This window comes from Labrus mixtus, chromosome 19, assembly GCF_963584025.1.
Source record: "Labrus mixtus chromosome 19, fLabMix1.1, whole genome shotgun sequence".
Lineage (NCBI taxonomy): Eukaryota > Metazoa > Chordata > Actinopteri > Labriformes > Labridae > Labrus > Labrus mixtus.
This window is the reverse complement of record NC_083630.1, coordinates 14,172,323-14,196,978: the sequence shown is the minus strand read 5'-3', so window position 1 is coordinate 14,196,978 and position 24,656 is coordinate 14,172,323. Positions and strand designations below refer to the sequence as shown.

The window sequence follows — 24,656 nt, the reverse complement described above, 5'->3', positions numbered from 1 at the left end:
GAACAAAGAGATGAGGTTGATAACATGTAAGTCAAACTGTACAGTATATTGTATGTCTTTGTGTGTCTCTGTCGGCTTGTGCTACCTTGAACATGGGCCTGACGTGTTCAAGATGTGTGGCACTGGTGAAGGGAGCCTGGACGTGGCTCACGGCCTCCATCAGAGCTTTTGCCGTCTTTGCCATCTGCTCCATCTCCACGTTGTAAAGCAGACGTCTCTGCTTCTCACTGGCCACACCTGAACCAGAAAACCAAATTTACCAAATACATACTTAGCTTTATATAAATAAACAAAAACACTATTTGCATTTCAGGCCATGCAGAAGGATGGCTTGAAAAAACATCTCACTAGAAATACACGGTTTAAGGGTGAACCACAGATACATTTCATAAAGGTATCCCCCAAGGTTCAGTCATAGGCCCATTTTTATTTACTGATTAGATAAAATGTCACAAACAGCACAGGCTAAAATCTGTGTTTAATTTCTATGCTGGTGATGCTGTTAAAACTTCCATCTTACTATTTTCTTACATATCAGAGACATCTCATACTCGAGAGACTCACTCTGCTTATTGGATTTCATGGTGAGCTCTTTCGTCTCCTTCATGGCGATCTTTTTCCCCGCAATCTCGTCATAGATGGCTGAGAGGTATTCCTCAGGTAGGTCTTTGCTGTCGTTGATGCCGCGGTTCATCTTGATGTATTGCTCTTTTGTCATCTTATTCTTCACCTTTGGAGACAACAACAAGGATACGGGTCAAAAGCTGCTGGTCTGAGGGAATGACAGCTGCAATAACACGTTCTCATAAGGCCGCTGCCTTGCTGAGGTGTAGTGCTTACCTGTGGACTATGAAGGTCTGTTGTCAACATAATGATTGAGTAGGCAAGGACGTACGCTGTGTCAGCACTTGCAAATAGTGTTTGCCTGAAAAAATGAGGGGAAGGGGAGGGTAGGAAGACAAGGAATACATATTAATAAAACAGCCACAAAAACTCAAATTCAGCTCTTCTATTGTCAGAATCTCCAGACAAGTGATGTAAACTCACCCCTGGTTGCATTCAAGGTATCTTGCTGCAAATTTCTCCATGAGCCGGTCGATCTTCTGGGCCTCTCCAGGGAGTCGAAAACCCTCCAGGAACATGCGTAGTGCAGAAACAAAGTCTTTGCCCTGGAAGTCCATTTGATCTACGTATGCGTACATCACCTCTTTGTTGAACCGGTCATTATCCCCGAGGAATTCTCCCACTTGAGTCTAAGAGAGAGGAGGTGAAACTTATTCTAAAATACTGCTATGTAACATGAAAATAGACAAGTGTTTAATCCTGCTAAAACATCTAAAGGACATGCTTTTGCTTAAAAACTGGTTGAAACTAAGTAAGAACTCAACTTTTTCACAAGCGCTTCTCTCGTAAAAAGGCAGAAAATTGATTTTGTGTAAAGAGCAGCTTATAGTTCTGTCTGTCTTTTCACCATGTATACCTTCCACTAGAAGCTGTTCTCATGTGGATTAACTAAATACATGTTAGACTTTCATTCTTTCAACAGTGTTTCAATGCCACTACATCTAAGGGCCCTCCTTTCTAACAAGATTCTATGAAAGCTCTTTAATGTTGATTACCGCAACGCACAGCCACCCTTGAAGTTGTCCAATCAAAGCAGAGTGCTGCTCATTAGAGTAAACATTTACTCTGCTTGTAGGGCTCGGGTTTAGAGTGGCCAGGGTTGCTGTTTTATGTTGTTGGACAGAAATAAGGTTATCGTGTGTTTCCTTTGTGGTTTTGAAAGGCTGATACCAAGAAGTGAAGAGCAGAGTTTGTTTGTTTGCCAAGAATGTTGATGCTTTTTAGTTTCTAGTCACTAATTCTATTGAAGACTCAACTAACAAATCAGATAAAGTTGAACATGCTGTCTTAATGCAGACTACAAGACCCACATTTTTGGTTTAGGAATCATTTCTTAGATCGAAGACATAAAATCTCAACCTGGCACAAAGGTATAGCCTCGATATTATATTTATATGAATTAATGTCTTACTAGAAAACTGAGATAAATGAAGTAATACAATCAATTAGGTCTTTTAGTCTGTTATAGCTAAGGCATGTAATGAAAAAGGGGTGATGTGTTACCGAATCAAGCCTCTCTTCCTGGTGCAAGAACTGCGCAAGATCCTCTGGGGTTGTACCCAGCATGCCTTGCTCTTGAAGGTACTGGATTCCTCTCTTTGGTTTCTTGTTGAACCTTTATAGAACCCAGAGACAAAAACACACATTATAGCCTACTCAGTATCAATGGAAACAGAAACGACATTTGAATGATGTGTGTGGACAACGTACAGATCAATGCCTTGCTCGATGATCTCTTTCTGCTGTTTGAGGACCTCAAACTGCTCCGGGTTGTCAGTACCAGACATCTGGGTGCTGTAGCTACCGATGCCAGACGAGGCTGTGGAGTCCAGAGAGTTAATGCTCCCATAGCGGTTTATGGTCTCCGGGGCCTTGGTCTCTGTGCTCTCCTGTTCTACCGGCTTCTCTTGACCTGATGAGCAAAAAGAAATACAAGATGAGACAACCCAGAAGGGATGAAAAATGATGGGAAATAAGTATTTCTATTTGTACTGTAAGAAGTAATCGCCTCAAACCATCACAAAGGTGAGAGTTTTTAAATTGAAAGTGTGTCGCTGGCTCAAACTGGGCCTGGAGAGTAAAAAAAAGGAAGCAAACTTAAATCTTGTACTGCAGGAGAACAGCTTGAGTAATTGAAAGCGGAAACTGCTACATGGAGAACAAAATGACCCTGAGGGCTTCTTAATGATTGTTGTAAGCAGGGAGGGGATGCACACTGGCATTACTCACATGCATACAAGACCAAAGCCTAACAAACTCCAGAAAACACACTTATTCACACAGAGCAAGGGCAAGGCAGGGTATGAGGGGAGGATTTTTATAAAAGGTGGTGATATCTAAAAAGATCCAGGCACTCAGAGACGAAGCAGCCAAAACTTGACGGGGTGGTTTCTTAAGCTCTGGGATCTGCTGTTTGCAGCTGCTGGAGCAGGTCCACCCTGTAACTCTGAGCTCTCAGCCAGGCGTCTGATTACATATCGGAAACTCGTTAAAACATTCAGGACTGTGTCACGGTAACATGAGCTGAGCTTCTATTTGTTGGGCTTACAAAGACCAGAGAGAAGAAAATGGAGGAACACAGAGGAAGGGATGGACATGAATCTAAAGTTGCAGCTGGTGAAATACTTTGAAATTATTACTAAACTCAAAAGACATTTTAACAAACCGGTTTTGACCATTAGTTTACCTAAATCCACACCTAGTTTTGGTTACTATTAATGGGTTAGATAACAGACTATCTTCTACCAAACACATGTTATTTAATGCAAAACAAGTACCAAACCTTCTAATCCACAACAAGCTTGAAAACACGTATCCTCATCACAGCAACACTTTCTAGCAAACACTTCTTTCTCTTCTAATTTTTACCTGCTCTCGCTTTGAAGTCAAACAAAAAGAGAGAAAACAAAGAGACAAAGAGTGAAGATGATATATTGCATTTACATGATTCATTGTTTTGGATTTAACTCTAATGCGCTTCCACTAACAAGACAGAAAATCATCTTAATTCTCCAAAGCCATCAGAGTGAATTAAACATTCAAAATTCTACATCCTACTAGATGCCTCTGAGTGAACTCAGTTGGCTATCCTTGACAACTCAGCCCGGGGCTAGCCGGTGGATATTTCCACTGTCTTATCTTTCCAGCCTTTCTACAGTTCAGCCTTTTACCAAGTTTGAGCTCCTCCTTTAGAAAACAACAGAAATCCTCTGGTGTGCCAAAGACCCAGGGGTTCCGATTCACACACAGTTCACCTTTTATGTTTAAAATGTTGGTGTCATTGCTTCGGGTATTTGCTCTTTTTTACCCTGACCCTGTGAGCATTATCTCACTGCCTCCTCCGGCTGGAGCTGAGCTGATGGATGCTTGCCTCCCTTCTCAGAGCCGTACCTGATGAATGCCAAGTGTCAATCGCGCAACTGATTGCAGCTGTGCCAACGGATGTGAGCTATATCTTTAACCCCAGTTAACCTGGATGATAAACTGCTGCTGAAGGAAAGAATAGGTGCAACCTTTACAGGCTAATCTCTGACACATACCGTCAACAACAATGGTTCAGTTTTTCACAGAGGGAAAAAAAAAAATCAGCGTTTTTGTGGCCAAAATCAGCAAAACATAACACTGTAGGCACATCAACAATAGGTACCATCTGTTTGTAAGTGGGCATTAGACACCTCTGATCACATCTGGATATAAAAAAGCTCTATCCAGTTTAACCAAACCCTCTGAACTACTGCACACTTTCACTTTGAGCTAAACTCATTCAGCAGCTAGAGATAATTATGTGTTTAATTTCAACAGGCTTCTTATCAGTTCACTTGTTAAAAGACCAAATAAATGGTCATTGTGAAGAGTTTGACTGAACAGAAAGGTCACTTTGTATCACATTTAGTTTAGGATTGATAGCTGCCAGCTTAATTACATTCCTGTACATCAGTGTCTTACCAAGGCTTGTCTGGGAGTTGGGGTTGACATATTGGTCTTTACTCCATTCGACCATACATTTCAGGATGGACACTAGACATTCAAGGCCTTTCTTTCTCAGTGTCAGCTCCTAGACAATGAACAAAAAAAAAAATCCACATGTCTTCAAATTCTATAACTGTACGTATTTGGGGGTAATAAAAAAGGAGGAGAAAAAAAACAAGGAAAAGTAAAGAAAATGTATCACCTGTACGGGTGTTGTGCCAAGCTCATGGCCCCCACGACCCTGTGCAATCTTTGAGAGGTCATTGACCAACCGCTCAAATATGTTAGCAGCATTCAAGTCACAATCATAGTTCACGTAGATGTCCACCACGCTCTGGGCATCTGAGAGAGAGAGAGAGAGAGAAACAGATGGGACACAGATGGAGTTTGTCAGTGAAAAAAAGTATGAAACGAAGGAAACTGTGCTGACCTGCTGGCATGGAAACAGCACCCATTATAAGAGGTTAATTAGAACAATCTAAATAATCAGAGCGTTTACAAAATGAAGGTATATTACTGTGTTTAGCCAACAAATATTTAGAAAAACAGCAGATGTGTCTGTGTATGGAACTTCTCTCCCAACCGTCAATTACTGCATCGATATCAGATGGACTTGAGCTTGTGCAGCGCTTTTCTAGTCTTCCTACTACTCAAAGTGCTTTTACACCGCAGGTCTCACCTACCCATTCACACTCAGTCACACACTGATGGCAGAGGCAGCTATTTAAAGTGTCCATCAGTATATGCTAATCCCATTCATACACATTCATACGTGCGGAGTAGCGGGAGCAACTTGGGGTTAAGTGCCCAAGGACACATCAGACACGTGGCTGAAGGAGCTGGGGATCGAACCCCCAACCTCTCAGTTGAGAGATGACCGACTCTAACAACTGAGCCACAGCCGCAGAGGAGCAATACTCATTTGTGACACATAAGGATTGATCAGTTCACACTAAACACTAACCTGCACATATTCTGGTGAGGGTTTGGATGACCATCCACTTGTGGTCGTAGGAGCTCGTGGACGTCTCAAGAATGTAGAGAAAAATCTCCTTGAAGAACACCTGCAGACAGAGTGAGAAACAACACCATTAGCTCTTAGCATGACCAACACAACACATGATATTCTCCTTCAGGAGACACAGCAGGTGGTCCTACATTACAAACTTTGAACCAACTCTTGCACATTAAGAAATTATCAGCGGCAGAAAGAAGGCACAAGTGAAACCCTCTATTGCACAGAGGTGGAGGAATGTTACAGCGCAGTGTGAGAAACCACATCTCACATTCATCACCTTTGTCAGCTGCCCGCAGCATTTGGAAAAGGGTATCAGAGTTTCAGTGTTGGAAAATACTGGATGTGGTGTTCTTCCACAGGGAAAGACCAGAACAGAACTACTGTGTCTGTTATTCTCACATCTTAAAGCAGAAGAATTCACACCTAAAACTTGTTGTGAGTGCACACGGGTAGAAACTGAATGACCTACAGGGCTGCTTTTGTACTTGTTATCTGCAGCACTTCATATTTTGCTTCCTTTGTCTTGAATAATGTGCACTTCAAGCCATTTGTTTCCTGGTATTTTCCTGAAACACTTATAGCTGCAGGAGAAGGTGTGAAACTGTTGCTTCCCATCTAGAGGCGGTGGGTGGATATAAAAATATAGCTAATGTGCTGTGCCAACTGGTTCCTCAGGTTTTCCCTGACAGATTACATGTTGAAAAAGAGCTGGGATAAATGAAGAAGAAAAAAAGAGTGCCAAATGAACAGTATTTAGCAAAGATCAAGTGTGGTTTTTGGTAGTATGGACGACTTTTATTGCTTCATACTGAAAGCGTTTGAGTGAAAATATCTGATGGTTGTGAAGCAGAAAGTGGCTTTAGTAGATGAGAAGTTTTTCAAAAAAGACTTTAGGAGTTAAGCTGCCATCTGAAAAACGCTGAGACATTTTGAGATCTTAGTCACCCCATTAAGGTAAACTCAGATTGTCAGCAGAGACGTTGTTGTATTTTCTTTATCCAGAGATGTTGACTTAAAAACCTTCAATCGCCTGACAAGCACAAGAACTGTGCGTTACCTCGATTTGCATCTTGAGGTGCGTCTTGAAGTGAGAGAGCAGGGTGAGGAAAATGGAGAGCGAGAGTTCGAAGACCTCTGGCACGGAGGAGACGCCGTTCTTGGACAGGGCCACGCACAGGTACTGCTTGATGGCGTTGATGAACATCTCATTAGTCTTGAAGATGGGCCCAGCGTTCTGCAGGATGGAGAGGAGCAGCTGGAGGGACAGGACCTTTGAGCGCAGCTCGTGGGACCTGAGGAAGAAGGGAGAGGAGAGGAGAGGAGAGGAGAGGAGAAAGATCAGAAAGTGTTTGTGTGTATTTCTAGGTGAGGGTTTACGTCTGCATCTTAATCTGACACTGTTTTGTGTACACTAACCCCATAAGAATAAATGTGGCTCCTGAATGAACACATTCTAAAAGAGCATTAACATTTCAGTGAATTCAATTCTTCCAGTGACAAAATGAAAAGTCTCACTAAAACTGAAGTAGTAGTAGAAGTTTTACCTCAAAGAAGCAGTAGTGTAATTCAAACTGAGACCACTTCATACTGGAACACTCTCCATCTGAGAGTTTAGACCTTCAACAGCCATCAAAAAAATAATACTAGGGCGACTGAATCAAAGCCTTTTTTTTTTTTTGTATGTGGAGCCTCTGCTTGTCTGAACTGCGTTTCTGCAGCAGAAGGACTAAAATACTGGAGCTCAGAAAACATTCTTTCTGCTACTTTATATGCTGAGATTGGCTGCCTCTCTGCAGTGTCTTCCATCTCTGGCGAGCAGACAAAGTGGGATTTATGTGGCACAACAAAAAATGCGATTCTGGCTGCAAGTGCCAAAATGTTTTACTTTTTTCCCTCCCCAAAGAAAACGACTTCTGTCAAAAAAAGCAATAATGCATTCATATGGTCAGTTTATAAATACAAAGGTATCACAGCGTGTTTAAGAAACAGGCATAAAAATATGAATAATTAAGTATTTAATCAGATAATGTCTGATGTGTATCAAATTATTATAATTCAGACAATATGTAATGGTCAAAGAACTACTGTAAGACTACATTACCCATAATTCAACATATGAAAGAAATACAAAAACATAAAAACAGTATAACAATAACTTATTATTTTTGTTGAAAGCCTGATGTTGCCAGACAAAAATGCTACATTAATAAGTATTTCATATAACACTCTTTATATTTACTTTGGATTTAATATATAAATGAATCAACAACAGAGGATTTATTTTGTACTACAAACAATCACAGATGTCTCATAACAAGCACAGAACAATTCCTCTAGTAGAAAATGTGTTCCTTTTGATCCACCTCGACAACACAAAGTCGTATCTGATAGATAATTTAATATAAACGAAGCTTCCCTGCCTGTGTGCTGTGTTGAATGTGTGTGACAGAGAGGGAAACGGCCTTGTTAGAAGGCTAAAAGGTTTCTGTCACATCAGAGCCAAGGTAATTGACATGGCCTTCATCAGAGGAACAAACACACTGTTGCACTAAAAAAAAAAAAAAAAAACCTATTCAAGAATTGTCCGAGCTTCAATTTTTCTAAGAAAAAAAAAAAACAACAACAACATGAAAATAATAGAATAAAATATTGGATGAATGGAAATGTAAGCAAACACATTCAGTCAGCCTACAGATGCTGTGTGAATCGAGTTAAACTCAGAAACCAGATGCAGGAAATCCTGTTTCACAGCTCTCAGGGCCAGCCAATCAGATGCCTCTAATGCAACCAACCAGGGGCATGGTCCGAGGAAATATTGAATGATAGCACAATCAGATTTTCGACATTTCTGGTGCTTTGAAACAGGAAACTGTTAAAAGGGGAATCATGAGGAAGTGATTCAGAAAGTGCTGAATGATGCCTCATTGTCTTCTTCATCACCGTTTCTCACAAAAGCAGTGCTATCACTGGAGCTATCCTCATTATAAAGAATGACTCATGTCTATTCTTATCCCCCAACACACTCACACACAATAATAACCAAAGCAGTGGAAGATAAGGGGGGGGAGGGGGGGGGGGCAGAGGAGCTGGAGTAGCATACAAAAATATTCCAAAAAAGTGTTCTTCACAGACAGATTTGAAGCTGAATATGATCTTTATGCATTGTTGTTTTGAGGAACAAAAACTAGAAAAACTCACAGGTTTGTGAGTTACATCAATTGCCTATCAGGTGTTAATGACAAATCTCTGTTACAATTTCAAATATTCTCATTTGGATGATGTATATTTTTGGATTTTTGTTATCGTATTCTTATTTGTAAAAAATTCAAATAGTTGATTTTAACATAAGTCCGGTCTGACAATGCAAACAGCCAATCATAGTTGAGGAATTGGGGGCAGCCAATCAGATTTCGGGGGAGGAGGGGGGTCAGTGCCAACCCAGTCCAACCCTCTGGACATGTGCCGTCGTCTAACTTCATCCTGCTTCCACACAGCCATCGTAACTTTATCATTGTTATTCCACGCTGTAAACATTAATTTCTCTCACTTTTTGTGCACATACTAAGTAACAAAAGATTACATTTATGTTAAGATAGAATTCTAAACAATTAATGACAAGGCAAAGAAAACAGAAATCCCATATTTGCACACCGTACTGAGTTCACTCTTACTTGGGATCAGGCGGTCCGTCTGACAGCGGTTTCATAGACAGCTTGCAGAGCGAGCGAAAGACCAGGAAGGCGTCTTTCTGGAGGATGTGGGAAAACTTTGCACCCGGTTGCTGCCCGGGTGCTCCTCCTGATTCCTACAGAAGAACAAAACATTATTTTAAAAATCAGTGAGCAGTTAACAAAGTCTTATTTCATCCACATCCTCCTAATTATACTCCTTGCGGTCTATACGATGTTTAACCTTGATTAGTGATAAGTAGTCCTCACAGCATGAGTGTTGACAGAATTAATTATTATTTTGCCTTTTGATTAAATAAAGTATTTTGTTCCTTCTGAGACTCAGCCAGAATAGCTATTTGGCAGGGCTGAAATGTTACATCATCAACATGAATATAATATTTTTGACACGTGTGAACTCCAGCAACATAACTCATTAAAAACAAAATGAAAATGATTTCTGCTGTTTCTAACTAGTGTTTCCAAAATGTACATGTAGACTGTAAATGTCTTGTTATCTTAAGTATGCAACAACTCTGCTCTGTTTTTTTTTACCTGAGTGTCGTTGGACGAGACAGACAGTCGGTCATCAGGAAGCGAGGGGGTGAAGCTGGCAGAAATAGGCGTGCCGGGGATTCCGTTGGCGTGGACATGCTCACTGTCGCTACCCAGGGTGCTCTCGTCCTCCAGAGAGCTCTGAGTGCCCTCCGTCACCGCTTCAGCCGGCTCCGACTCTGCAGGCTCGCTCTCCCCACTGGACTCTTTGGTGTCAGAGCAAAGGTTTGTGGGGTCCAAGCAGTGTCCTGAGGTGATAATGGAGATGGATTAACAGGGTGACACTTCAACATTCCTAAAACATCAGGACTACATGTTTTCTTTATCTTGGAGTTTGACATAACATTCAGCAGCAAATTTGCAAATTCCATGTTCTGCAGCATTTACCAAACCTTCAGGTTAAGAGAGGATACTACTGTAAAGTGCATTGTCTGCCAAATGTTGCTTCCTGCCATTAAAGCCTATTTGTAGACAATTTTGCTCAAGGGTAAAATTCCACTTAAAAAGGATGCCCAAGCACTATTTTTGTGTGCACGAGTTAATAAAGCTTTTTTTGCAGACATAGAAAAAACATTGTTCTTTTTTACTTCTGCACACAAAAACAGAGTTCTTTGCCTTCTTTTCGTTAACAACTACAGCGACTTCAGGGAGCTTGACTTGACCTAAAATTATAGCAAAGCTACCCAGGAACTGAGGATGTATTTCTGTGTTTAGAGTCTCCTTCTAGCATTTCGTACCCAGAGCAGAGCATTTCATATATCCAACAAGTGCACCAGTCTAAAATATATATCACTGAAGTGCAGCTTGTATATTTTGTTAGTTAAGTGCACTTCTCTCCTCTTCATACAGTAAATGCACCTAAGTGAAGAATGACAGGAGGAGAGTAACATGCTTGCATGATCCACAGATGAGCTGCATTGTGCTGGTCATTCAATTTGTGGTGTTACAGCTAATTTTTCTAAAGTCCTTCGTGCAAGGATTTTGATATTTCGCTGAAATGTCAAAGACGGCACATAAAGGGAGAGCACCATGAAAAGGGTTCATGAGAGCTGCCCTGAACAAAGAGCAGAGAGGACGTTGTGGCTGTGGTACTTGAACTTGCTGTTCAGTCATCTGCTTATTCACTGCAACAAGTACACGCACTTGACAGTTACTTTAAGGTCAATTTTTACAAGTAATCTATTCTTTGATACCAAAACAAAATTACATTTATAAACGAGTCAACAAATAAAAGTAATAATGATTGAAGCAAACACTCAGAGCACTATTGCCTGCCTTTCAGAAACATGTCCACATTTTAAATGTACATATTCTTTACATCTCACCTCCTGCAACAGTATTGACCACCTCCTGAAGAATGCTCTGCACAATTTCCTGGGCTTTCTCTTCATAGTTAGGAGTCTCCTCTTCCTCCTCGCCTGCCTCTGGGTGCTGCTGGGCTGCTGCATCGTAAAAAAAAAAAACACACACAGTTTAAGAAAAAACTCACTCATCCACTTTTTTTGACTAAAAGGTGCAGAGGGCAATCAAAGCCTGCATTCTGCTGAGCGGAGGGTTTTCCAGGGCAGCATGCATAAACTCAAAATATGACAGACAGACTATTTTTAATCCTGCTTTTCATATTCTTCACCTGCTCTCTCAGTGAATGAGGCACTGTACTGCTGAATGTGGTATCAAATGTTTTCTACAGTAAACAATAACTCTAGCCACGTTTCTCTTCTTTGAGTGAGTTGCAAAAATGACAAGATGGAATCTTTTATTGTGAGTATTAAGCATGTTTGCTGCAATCCTGGGTGTTTTTTATCAGAAAACATATCGGCTTTAACATTGATTAGCCATTTATTTAGTGTAAAAATAGCTTTAATTAAAAGAAGGTGTTGCTGCAGAAGATCCAGTAACACTTAAAGGGTCAGTTCAAAAGGAAATGGCAATATTTGGGGAGACTTTTTTCAAACGATTTAAGGCACGGGGAAAAGAGGCAGATTGTTAGTGCAATTCATTATAGCACCCGTCTTTCTTCTCTTGGTAGACAAGATTTTAAAAAAGAATATAGAATTTAGAATTTAATTCTTACTCTGTGCTGCTGCGGTGGCTTGATCCGCTTCCGTCTGTTCATTTTCAGCCACGCAGAAATCAGAACCATTTTCTGGATCTGGACTCTCGTAAACAGGCCCCTGCTCTTCCTGCTCCTCTCTCTCCCTCTGCTCCTCCTGCTCCTCCTGCTCCTCACACACAGACCTGCTGCTTCCCTCAAGGGCGGGTGTTGAGGGAGTGGACGGGGTGGATGGGATGTTGATGCTCGGAGTTGTCGGGGTGACAGGCCCGTTGGCCTCCTGGCTCGGACCTTTAGCAGTTGTGTGGATGTGAGTCTGGAGCTGGGGGGAGTCTGGCTCGGTGTGCTGGGTGACAGGGGAGTGCTGCCGGTGACGCTCCCTCTCCAGCTGCTTTGCTTCCTGCAGCTGGGAGCAGGCAGGCGATACACAAACACACACACACACACACACACACAAACAAGAAATAAAAAGAAAAGCACAAAAACACATGTGCATAAAGAAAGCACACAGAAAAAGTATGCAAGGAACAAGCACATGCAACACACACATACACACACATACACAGAAAAAGACAGGTTAGGACCATTTTAATAATCTCAAAACAGCAATTACAAGTTTGTTCAACCTGTCTAGATCCATAAAGTGTGAAAAAAAAAAGAGTTTAACACTTCCAGATGTCTCGGCAGAAAGCAAGAGTTCATGTTATTTCTAACACCTACAGTGTGTGAGCGTACATTATGGAAACATAAATGAAAACGCAGCTCACTGAGAAGTAAGACATGCGACTAAAACAACTACGAGACAAACTTGGTGTAATCGATTCATGCTGGTTTCTATTTCAGTCCAGCAGTGGCAGAAAACTACATTTCTGATGGAAAATGGCTCTTACAGCCATGTTCTGGCTGATGTGTCATGGCTGACATGCGTTACCACTGCTTCCGATATGGAGCGCTGGAAAGTGTTGCATGAGCTGGAAGTGGGTCACAAGGCAGTTTCATACGGCTGCAGCTCATTAGATATGTGATGTTTATATCATTTCATAGTTTACTTTAAAGCAACAGTAAATGTGGGGTTTTTTTGGAGCATGATTAAAACTTGTTGATGGTTCACACTTAACTATTTCACAGAAAACACCAATACAAGTTCCAAAAAAAAAGGAGAGAGCATACAGTTACAGGCAGTGGAAATTCTCTCAGCCAAGCCAGACTAACAACAGCCCAGTGTGCATTTCAAAGCAGGTGCATTTGTCTATTTGTCAGGCATACATGTTGAAGACAACAAATTATAAACTCAAGTGACTTGTAGAGGGAGAAGCACGGTGACTTAAGAGAGACAGGAGGGTACAGATGGAAATATAAACACATTTGTGACACGTTTACAGAACAGGGGTGATAGATGATGGTCCTTCTGTCAACAGCAGACTAGCTTTGTATTTCAAATTTGAATTAACCATATAACTCTGCCAGGAACATCCAGTGATTGTGTCAGTGATCATTTAATCTGTTTCTTCTTTCTTTTTCTCTGACATGGGAAACAAAAACGGGATTTCAGGCCTAATTTTTAAACAAGCTTCTTTCATTAAAGCCTTGATAATTAATGCCTTGATTTTCAAACCAGCCTTCCACCAGCTGTTTTACTCTCATTTAAGAAGCCTGCTGCTGTTGTCACATTTCAACTAAGCAATAAATTGAATGACACAGCATCCTAAATGAAACCATTAGTATTGAATATTTAGCAGGACAGACAATGACCTCGGCTGGAGGGGACAAACAAACTAAGCTCATTACTTAAATGCCACCTCAGTCGGATGGTGAGGGCTGAAGCTGAGTGAGGTGTGTGTGTGTGTGTGTGTGTGTGTGTGTGTGTGTGTGTGTGTGTGTGTGATCACACCATGCTGAGCTGCAGTCAGGGGGACACATCTCCAACACACAAACACACAAAGTGGATCTCCCCGTGCAGCAGCACAACACAACAATAGGGCTCTGCCTCAAAGTCTGCCTTGTCTCTCTGTCTCCACCCCTGACTGCTTCTTTCTATTTCTCCAACTGTGTCTGACTCAATGCCAGTCGCTCATTGTTCTGAGAGAACTATATTAAGCCTTTGGAGGAAAAAAAAAAAAACAGAACACAAAGCTGTCAGGAATGAGACAGGCATAGCTGGCCTGCGATAAAACATTCACCACGCCCAGGTGTGGATGTAAACTAAGATGTAAATCGGTGTGCGGGGAAAGCGCAATGATTTGTAGGCAAGTCAACGGAAGCCAAAGCAAGCATATGGTGGCAAAAGGTACACAGCAAAACCTGCTCCTGTGCAGTGTAGGAGCAAAGGAAAGCAAACGCATGAGTGCATGAATGGATGAGGAAAGCTGTATGCGCAAACACAAGATACACAGAGAAGAGTTTAAGAGTTTTGATCAGGCAAGTTCACGGCAGTCCTGCACTCTTTACCTGGCGGTCACGCTTTCTGGAGGCCAGAGACCAAGATAGCTTGTGATTTGTAAGCTATGTGTCCAAAAGGAAAGGAGGGAGGCAGGTGAGGAGGGGGAAAGTGTCATTCAAAAAGAAAAAGATGACATTAGAGCAAGCTTTTGTTTTGAAAGGCAACACCTTAAAGTGTCCCACTGGACGCAGAGCAAACAGTAATCTTTATTGAAATCAGGAAGATGAGGTTTGAGTTAACCAAGCATAAAAGCTTTCCCACAATTAATATGTCTCGCATTATAATACAATCCACTTTGACTCCATGTCCAAAATAGTTTTAGGTTTTGGCAACTCATTGCAGCACTTTTTTATTTGCAATCTCGCTGATTTCTTTGTCCAAAAAGAGGCAGTATTTGGCTTTTTTTGTCAAATTTCATAAAGAATAGCTCAAGGAAGAAGTTGCCTCTTTCACACTTTTGTGTTTTTTTTTTGTTTTTTTACATAAAAAGCAATAACTTTGTTATAAGTGAATGGTTGCAGAAAAGAGGGTTGGACATACTGCTTGATTTTCCATGCGTGCAAAAATGACGTTGAGCATCTGGGTGAGCGTGGCCTTGGCTGTGGTCTGGTTGATGAGGTTCTTGCTGGCCAGGTAGATGTTGTAACATGTGCGGACGGCCTGCAGCACGGTGCCCTCATGGATTTCTATGTGCTGGGAGGTCACCGCTGTCAACAGAGCCTGGGAGAAAGACATCGGAACAATTGTGAGATTTACTAGCTCCAAAACTCGTCATTATCTTCCGTTACTGCAGTAAAACAAAGTCAGCTTCAAAAACATACATATTATGAGTGTAAGGGTCCATTTCTAAAGTAGAGTTAATAAAGTTGGTGTCAAGTTTTTTGTTGGTCCATGGGAAACATTTTGAACATGTAACCTCACCACATGTAAAACCTTTTTTTTTTTCACACATTCTTTCCTCCAGAAATGCTCCGGATATTTTACAAGTCGGTGTCATAAAGAGTCCTAATTCTCAAGTCAACAGTGTGACTCATCAACAGATAAACACATGATGTAAGGAAAACATTTCTAGAAACATGATTATTCATTTGGTGGACATGCGTTTCTAAATCTACTGTACATGTGTTTCACTGGAGAGTTTTGCAAACAGAGCAAAGCCGTTAAAAGACGATGAAGTAAGATCAACAGAACAAGTTTTTAAAGTCTTAAATTCTAGAAAATAATAACCACAGGGTTTTACCCACTTTCAATCGGGACAGGTTGTGGCAGTATTATAATTAACAACACACTGATGAATTTTCATGAACATTTTTAATGTGCTAAAATGATTAATAATCAAGCCAAGGTGATAAACAATGCTTCAAAACTAACTTTAAATCTATCAGTTGAGCAACCTTTGAGATCCATGAGCACTCTTCTACCTTAGCAGCAACATTTCTCTTCACTGCCTCTCTAGCACTGACGTCCAAACAAACCAGCCAAAGAAAACATAAATGTTTTTTTGTCAGTCCTCCCTCTCAGGCCGGATCAGAGCAGCAGACACTTCAAGCAGTGACCTGTAGAAAGGCCACCAAAATACCAAAAAGGCCAGTACTACAAAACACAACAAAACAAAACCTCTCTTTATTTAAAACTTAAATCCCCCATTAGGAACTAATTTCCTTGTAAATAATCACAATTATTACATAATTACACACAACTTACAAAGTTTCCAAATTACATATTGATTATTGAGCTTAAACAAAGATTGTCTCAAAGCAAAAAACCCAGAAGGATTGCCTGCACTAAACGAAACACAGCTATTACGGTAAGTGTTTTTAACACTGGTTTGTGTGGATTTTGTTGACCCCTTAGACAAAGATGTTCCTCTTATCTCTTTGCAAATCTTGTCCTGTAAATGTATAAGTCTGTTTGTTTTTTAGCCACAATCTCATCCTGCTTTCTTTAATCAGAAAAATGTATGACTCATCAAAAAGTCTTTGCTGTGGAAAATGAGAATAAGGGCAGGAGCCTTAAATATCTGTAAGAAACTGAGCTGTTCAAAGAGACGAAGACGAGGCCCACCTTGATAATCTGGAGCTGCACGCCCTCGTCAGTCTGCGGCCCTTGGAAACAGGCGCAGATGGTCTCGATGATCCTGTCGATGAGCTTCTTGCCCGGGGCCGTGTTGTCAGGGGCGCTGCCTGTCAGGTGGCCGTACGCTATCAGTTTCTACAAAACAGAGACACATGCAAACATCAACATTAACACTTGTTATGACATGACCGGCTAGCCTTTATTTTCCTGATCATCTTATGACCTATATGAAAGAAACTTCAGTTTGGATGTACATTTATAGCTCCTTTTCTACTTGACTTGTCTCAGGTAAGCAATAGATCTTAAAAACAAATAGCACGAGTGAGAACCTCACAGACACACTCCTGCAAACATTTGGGCGTCTGCGATCCAAAGTGTCCTTCCACTGACCTGTAAACAGTCGAGCGAGGTGATGACGATGCGGGGACATTTGGACTGACATGCCAGCTCAAACGGCAAGAAGTACTTGTCGGCTTCAATGAAGTTGGTCTTTGATTTGATTGGCGGTAAAGTGCTGGAACCTGATTTGCTGTCTCCACTGGGCGGACTAGGGAAAGAACAATACATGGACACAAAAAAAAAAAAAAAGCAATAGAGACTTTGAGATAAACACAGTGATCACACGGTACAGTCTGTCAGCCTGACACACTCACACTCCCAGAGATATCGAGGCATAAAACAAAAAGTGAAGACAGGCATGTTCCAGTGTACAGAAAAAAACCCTTTTACAATCCACATTAAACTTGACCTCAAACACATCTTGCTCCTCGGAGAAAATGCAGAGTAACAGAATCTTAAGTACACTGAATTTAATATGCTGCCTGACTGCTTTAATTATTTTTTTTTTTTACTTGGTCTCTCTCAAGAAGGGGCATTAATCCCTGAGGCTTGTTATTCAGGCTCAGACTTTGCCACGTGTTCATGCTGACAAAGCACCTCCTACACCGGGACTGAATCTTAATAAAATGATGCAGCTATTTTTTTTTTTTTTTAATACCAGAGGCACAGCCATAAAATATGGACCACTTCTTTCAGCAGCCATGTATCTACAGCATCCCCACCACACCCAGACTGCACAGGCTGGGACAAGAGAAGAACCGAGACAGAGAGGAGGGAGGGAGGGAGACAGGGGGATAGGGAGGGGTTGTATTGTTTATGTCTTGGCGATGAAAAAGGATGACTTCAGCTCTTTTCAGAGGGACGACCTCACTAAGTAAAGCAGGGCACAATCAGAGAGAGGAGAGAGGGGGGATGAAGTGTCTTGCAAGGGAAGTGAAGGGGGGTAAAATGTTATAAAGAGGGCGATTTGGAAACAAAGGAGGAAACAGGCATCGAGCCGAATGAATTACAGAGGAATTAGAGAGAGATCAAGAGATCCTGGAGCGAAACAGAAGACGGGATGAAAAGGAAAAAAGAGAAAAGTCAAAATAAAATAGTAGAAGCTTTCTGAAAACAAAAGAGGAGACACGCTCTTAAACAGGAATTGGAGAGGGAATAAGATGCTGTAGAAGAAACACAAAGACAGAAATTAAAAGATTATTTCCAAAACCTTTTGGACAACCACATTAAAGTGGAGCTGTGTTTCCCTACAGGGTCGTGTGTGTGGTTTGACCCACTCTCTGTCTCTGTCAACTGTTGTGCTGCTGTGAGTCTGCAGGGAGCTCTTCTCCTCTGGATTATTCCTCGACTCCAAGCTTAATGTCAGCTGGCCTGCTCTCTCCCTTATGATCAGCCCAACATCACACTTAGCCTGCTTGTTAAACACAATGTGGACATTAAATGCACTTAAGTACGACAGCGTAGGACTACATCTATATTTAACTGGTGTCATTGTGTGTGGGGGGTTTCATTGGATGCTATAGTTCAGATTTCTCTACACAGGGAAATGGGTTTTTATGTACTAAATCAATCTATCAGCATTACTATACAGGAGTATGTGTCATCTGGTATTTGGTTCTGTATTGATCTTGGAAATGGCCTTAGTATTTAGGTGTTTGTGTGGGTTAAATGACCATTCAAGCAAGCCTCCAGCTCCATACTAAGAAGACAGTTATGAGTGACAATCTTTTCATCAAAGTCTTGGCAACATAGCAATTTTATAAATGCATTTTTTCCCAAAGCAATGCTGACAAGTAAGCCTAGTGTCTATATCTATTGTTCAATGTGAACCAAACTCTGTCTGATGTCAGTGGTCTTTTAGGTGTTTTTAAATTGTTTCATTGGTTTGGTCACTACATTCCATTCACAATAAGGAGTCTCCGAAAGCACCACAATGAGGCCCAAAATGTGTGAGTGGTAAAGTACCTGAGATGAATCTAAAAGCAGCAGCCTTTGAGTGAGTTGGGTGTGGCTGCACACAGCCTCACATCTATCCATCTTTGATGTACTAGTCCAAACCACCAGGGTAAAATTTTGAATGAAGCTGTTTGCTAATTTGGAGGATTGGAAAAGATGGAAAGAAATATAACGGGACAACAGGAGAAGGGAAACGGGGAGGGACAAAAATGCAAGATGGATTTAACGATGAAACAGCAGGAGGAAGAATGAATGGAGAAGGGGTTTCATTCCAAAGCTCACGTTACCTAGCAGCTGATACACGGGCACACCAAATCTAAAGACACACACACACACACACACACACACACACACACGCACTCTCACAACCAAGTTGAGCATTAGGCATTCATGAAGAAAGCCAATAATGAGAAGGCAAAGGGCTGCTGGAAACAAGCCAGGGTGTGAAACCAAAACAAAAACACACTAGAGAGGCTGCAACCCATAGATACACACACTCAAATACTTAGCACACACACACTGTTTAATCCACCTCACTTGTCTGAACACAGGAGGAGGGAACAGACAGGCTTTTTTTTTTTTTTTTTTTACAGAGCCCAGTGACCATCCATTGCTAACTGCGTTATAATAAATCAATTTCTTACCTTAATTTTTCTGATTCCTCTTTGATTTCCTCTGAAATGGAAAAAAAAAAAGAGAAAGGGAATAGATGTTAAATTAGTCAAGCATGAGCTTTGGGAAATGTACATTCTACATTCTGTTTTACTCAGCTAATGATACCATAGGGAGTTAAGAACATTTCAAGCATAACAGCGCCGATGAGTCAACATATTTATGAAGGACGCTTAAAAAAAAAAAGAACCATCAGAAACGTAATAATGCAAAAACTTAAGTGTTTGCACGTATATGATTAAAAACTATTTTCAAAGTTGAGTGTGCGTGTTTGCATGCAACAACCAAAATACCTCCCAGAGGATTCAGCTATATGCTATGCTTTGCGAAGGGTTACAGTAAATATAAACATCCATTAGAAATACTGTCGTTGTAAGAGTAGAGTTAGAGTGTTGAAACAGACTGGGGTTCACATTATTCAAGCAGAAAAACAAGTGTAGGGTGTTTCTTTTTGCCTAAATGTCACTGTGTCGCCCTGTGTTGACGTCCCACCGTTCGTGCAGAAAAGAGCCTTGTTCATGTATTGCCTCAGCTGCAGCTTAGCCCAACATTTGTGTTTATTTCACAGATCTACCGACATGAAAGCAGTTTTATGAACTCGCTGAGCACTGGCACAGAAAGGCGGGGGGGGGGGGGGGGGGGGAGAGAGAGACAGAAACAGACACACAGAGGGAGGGGAGAGAGAGAGAAAATGAGACAGAAATAGAGCAAAAAGAGAGGCCAACTGGTACTAGACATTAAAGGGGGCCTTGAACGAGGAGGCTTTTAAAACACAGTGGCAATCGGCAGAGTCCTCACAGAATTGCACCATCCTGCAATGTTCGGGAAAAAACTCCGTAATGCATCGACAGCCCAATTATTTCACTGCTGGAAGGCTAACAGCCCTTTCAAAGAATTCACTTGGCGAAAATATTTAGCATGCAACGCTCTGTGGAATTAAAATAATTCTACTCTCAATCGTCTTAAACTGTCCTAACCAAGAGGGACATGAGGGAGAAAAGTCATGACGAGGCAAAAAGCAAATGTCGCTTTTTGATTTGGAGCTGATTGATGCTAAGTTATACGTTCGTTACACACATGCAGTCGCTACAGTCCCTGTGGATCCAAATCTGACATGACAAGATCCAAGAGAAGAGAAAAAGCCGCACATCTAAATTTTAGAAGCTGCAAAAAATGTGTTAGATGTATTTTTCTTCTTCAGTCCAAAACTGAACAAGATCGAAACAACTTTGATGAGATGACTATGGTCAGGCTGAGATTGTAAGAGTTTTGGAATCCTGGATCAGTTTGAAAGTTGTGTTGCATCGCACACATCAGGAGAACTTCACAGATCCTCTTGTCTGTAATGTCCGGCATTCTTACACTACAGGTGAATCACTCACCTCAGGAAACTATAAAGATGATCACAAGAGAGCATTAAACCACATCGTGCGACAAAAGCAAAGGGCGTAGTTAATCTGAATAAGAACATTTTTGTGGCGACGCAATTAACACCGTTCTGTATCGAGAACTGATGGCGAGACTCTACCTGTTAGTTTTCTTTCCACAGAAGCATGTTAGCTAACATTAGCCTCAGGGCTAGAATGTTTTCTGTTGCATTTAAACACAGTCAGCAGCTGTGTCCTCTTCTCTCTCTAATTGGCTATTATGGTCCCTCTCCGGAAGATCTAACGTTTAAAAGTTTTAATTTTTATTTAGCATGATCTTCTTCGACTGTCTTTGTGCGGTTGCAACGCCCGAATTTCCCCTCTGGGGATCAATAAAGTATTATCCTATCCTAATCATCCTGAATTTAACTCTTTAAAATCATTCATGTGTAAAATTATAACAGCCCTTCCAACAAGTCCCAGGACAAGCTGGGTAGATTTAAGTTTGTATCATGAAAGACTTCACATTGTTCATTTTGGCCATATACTAAAATGAAGTCGAAGAAAAACAATCAATGTTTAGATTTAACTAGAATGTGGCAGACTGGCAGGTTTTGTATTGTTACTTAAGATGATTTGCTGTTTGTTTTCCCGTACTGTATATTCAACTCTGTTTCCGAATATGAAGATAATTATATTTCTAGTTCTAAAAGAATTCTAATAAAAATCTGATAATATCAATACCGGTTTCGATACCACAGCAACAAAAATACAAATCCTCGAATTTCAAGATCAAGAAATACCCAATGTGTGAATAACCAAAGAAGTCATGCAAAAGGCTTCACAATGTCAACATTGCTCAACGTTTGGTATCTTACATTGCCAATGTATTTGTGCAATTTAGACGAGGTAAAGGAGTTTGTGCTCCCAGCAGCCATTGTTTCAAAACACTAAGATATACCAGTATTTCTTGTTCTGTACGTACAGTTCAATTTAACGGATGATGGATGAGTGGATATTTGGCCTGAGATGCACTTGAGCTTCAACAATAGGACTGAGAGGTTTCATTTAATCTGCAGTGAATGGAACTTCTGGCTCAAGCTGATGCAGTCTGTGTGTATGTGTCAGTGTGTGTGCGTGTGTTTGTGTATGTGTGTATGTGTCAGTGTGTGTCAGTGTTTGTGTATGTGTGTATGTGTCAGTGTGTGTCAGTGTGTGTCAGTGTGTGTCAGTGTGTGTCAGTGTGTGTGTGTGTGTGTGTGTTTGTGTATGTGTGTATGTGTCAGTGTGTGTCAGTGTGTGTGTTAGTGTGTGTGTGTACAATCTAACAGGAACAACAACAAAAACTGAGAGAAGTGTTGTAGTAGTAGTTGATTTTTTTTATTAATTCTCTGCTGATCAACCGATCTATTAAATGGCTACTTGTATTTTGCTTATTATTCCTATCATAAATACTTTATAATGATACTCATCATAAATATAATCCTCGTACTCTGTTTTCCTTTCAAACTTTGAAATTCTTAGCCACCAATCAACTTTCCACACCAAGACAAGTGAATAATTGGCACAGTCCAATCGTTTACCTCTGCCAGCTAGTCATTCCTCTTAACTCGACTATACAAGATAAAAGCCTGACATCAGACAGCTGGGCCCAAGAGAAATTAAATGCAATATCACACTGTATATGCTGCAATGAAAGCCAAAGCTGTACATCTGTCTTGATCTGTTAAGTGTCTGTGCACGTCTGAAGTCTATAATATCAAAAATAATGCAGCACTCCAGAGGTCTCGCTTCCAGGATGTGTGAAATTACAAACTTGCACTGACCCAGGCTATTTGGCTTTTAATATTAGCTTCACGTCATTTCTGCAGCCCGGGGTTATCAGATTTATGCAAATACTACTCAAATCAAACAAGAAGACGGCAGACAGGCAGACAGTTTGATGGGAAGGGTGGGGTTTGTCATATTGACTGTGCAAGTGACTGTCAGAGAATTAGCTTGGTGTGTCAGGAGTGTGATCATGAAGAATTGTCACCAAAGGACTTAAATGAGGAACCATGGCAACGGTGATGAGAAAGTACAGATATATATATATTTAGGTACTGGATGCTCCTGGGACAGGGCAGACACAAGCTGAAATGAAAGCTGTGGAATCACGTCTGATCTGCCAGATAGCAAAACAAACACACAGTTATTGAGTGCAGACATATGCATGGAGGCAGAGACAGACAAGCTGGACTAAAACACACACATAACCCTCAACAAATGTTCACTCTTATACACCAATTTTTTAAGAAATTAGCTGTGACATGTTTGTATCAAATGCTGCAAATAACAAGCCCAGAACACAGAGGAGCATTAAGCCAAGTATTTATTTTTATTGCTATATGACTGAGGGAAAAGGACACAAACGGCTAATCTTAGTCCAATCAAGTGACACAAATAAACTAAATACTAACTAAAATTTGACCAAACAGCTATAATATGAATTATGGCTGCCAGTAGCAACCGCAGTTTGCGTAGAGAAGAACAGGCTACTGTTAGCAAAGAGTGTAAGTTTAAGCTAGCAGTAAGCAGCTGGTGTTTCCCTATGACATGTTTTAAGACTGAATGTTTTTTTTTTTTAAATTAAAAAAAGTTAAGTTAATAAAACAGGGTAACACATAAATTATAAAAGCCCTATGGTAAAAATCTAAACTTTTCTGAAGCTTTTCGGCTGACAAAGGACATCAGGAGGAGAGGTGCTATAGCATAGCTATGCTATTGTTAGCCTAATTTGTTTGAAGATGCTCAGCTTGTTTTTAGGTTGTGTTTTCTTTAGTGTACTTAGCCAGACTATACAGAAATAAAAGCAGTCATATCACTACTAGAGTTAGTAGTATAGCTGCAGCTGTCATATAATATCAACAACATGTTTCTGTCTTTTAAATTGCACTAAACATTTCGACTGAGAAACAGCAGCCTTTTGTAACTTTTTCACCAGACCCCCTGCTCCCTTATACGTATATACACAAACTCTGCAGCAGTCATGCTAATAATGATAACCTAGAAGACAGTATGGTCTATGCAATGGTTTGCATAATCAATGAAGTAGAGTCTATTTAAAAGACTCCCTAAAGCTCAAATAATATTGAGGGAAACAAATGTAAGGGCACATTTTTTTTACAACCTTCACTTTAAGTATAATTTGCTTGCAGAAACATTTGAAAAAAACTTGCTAAATACAATAAAAGCATTGTTGATGAGAATGAATTGGTATAAATATATAAAAGATATTCTTGATACTCAATTACAGACTTGAATTTTGCATTAATTATTGAGGATCTGGTGAGAATGGAAAAGCTGGCCCACAGGATGCTCTCTCTTAAAACACTGAGGCTTAAACACTACTTTTACCAAACCTCAGTGGTGAGTTGGTATACATAAAGCACTAATTCCCCTGACCAGATACATTAGAGAAAAGGCAACCTGCTCTCTTGTGACTATAGCCCTGACCACATCTCACTAAAAAGCCTTTGAGAGCTCCATAATGCATGCAACAGCAGCCTGCTAAACCCTGAATCACCTTTTCCAACATTTTCAAGGTACTTTTTTTTACTCCTCTGACTTTGACCCAAATCCTTACAATACATGACATTAATTGAGTGTTAATGTCAAGGGGCCATTTCTCTCTTAAGAATCAGGTTAGTGCTACATTTGTTTTTACATCATCAAGAGACACGTAGTGGTTCAGCTTTGTGGTGAAATGTGCTTTTCCTCTCTGGGTTACTGAGTCATTGGACTACTGACACAAGTACTGGAGCTGTAATGTTCAAAAAATGCTAGCTAACCAATCCAGTCCTACAGGCAAGCCTTTTACTCTGGTCTGAGTTTGCAACCATTCAAAGTCCCCCAAAAGCTGACTTTAAGATAGGGAGAA

At 40.7% G+C, this 24,656-nt stretch overlaps 1 protein-coding gene across 2 annotated transcripts in view; it reads right to left on the bottom strand.

Moving 5' to 3' along the window:
• Window positions 1-24,656, bottom strand: part of arfgef1 (ADP-ribosylation factor guanine nucleotide-exchange factor 1 (brefeldin A-inhibited)) — a 52,485-nt gene that overhangs the window by 14,250 nt on the left and 13,579 nt on the right. The window contains exons 2-20 of one of the 2 annotated variants that reach the window (XM_061064590.1): window positions 19,343-19,373; window positions 16,794-16,950; window positions 16,392-16,538; window positions 14,868-15,047; window positions 14,336-14,389; window positions 11,909-12,293; window positions 11,160-11,276; window positions 9,835-10,082; window positions 9,283-9,416; window positions 6,669-6,903; window positions 5,558-5,657; window positions 4,796-4,935; window positions 4,570-4,678; window positions 2,335-2,536; window positions 2,128-2,239; window positions 1,048-1,253; window positions 841-925; window positions 565-730; window positions 86-237 (exon numbers count right to left, since the gene is read on the bottom strand). In XM_061064590.1, the coding sequence (XP_060920573.1) occupies window positions 86-237; window positions 565-730; window positions 841-925; window positions 1,048-1,253; window positions 2,128-2,239; window positions 2,335-2,536; window positions 4,570-4,678; window positions 4,796-4,935; window positions 5,558-5,657; window positions 6,669-6,903; window positions 9,283-9,416; window positions 9,835-10,082; window positions 11,160-11,276; window positions 11,909-12,293; window positions 14,336-14,389; window positions 14,868-15,047; window positions 16,392-16,538; window positions 16,794-16,950; window positions 19,343-19,373 (2,960 nt within the window). The remainder of the gene's footprint in view (window positions 1-85; window positions 238-564; window positions 731-840; window positions 926-1,047; window positions 1,254-2,127; window positions 2,240-2,334; window positions 2,537-4,569; window positions 4,679-4,795; window positions 4,936-5,557; window positions 5,658-6,668; window positions 6,904-9,282; window positions 9,417-9,834; window positions 10,083-11,159; window positions 11,277-11,908; window positions 12,294-14,335; window positions 14,390-14,867; window positions 15,048-16,391; window positions 16,539-16,793; window positions 16,951-19,342; window positions 19,374-24,656) is intronic. The other variant, XM_061064591.1, reaches the window with a different exon arrangement.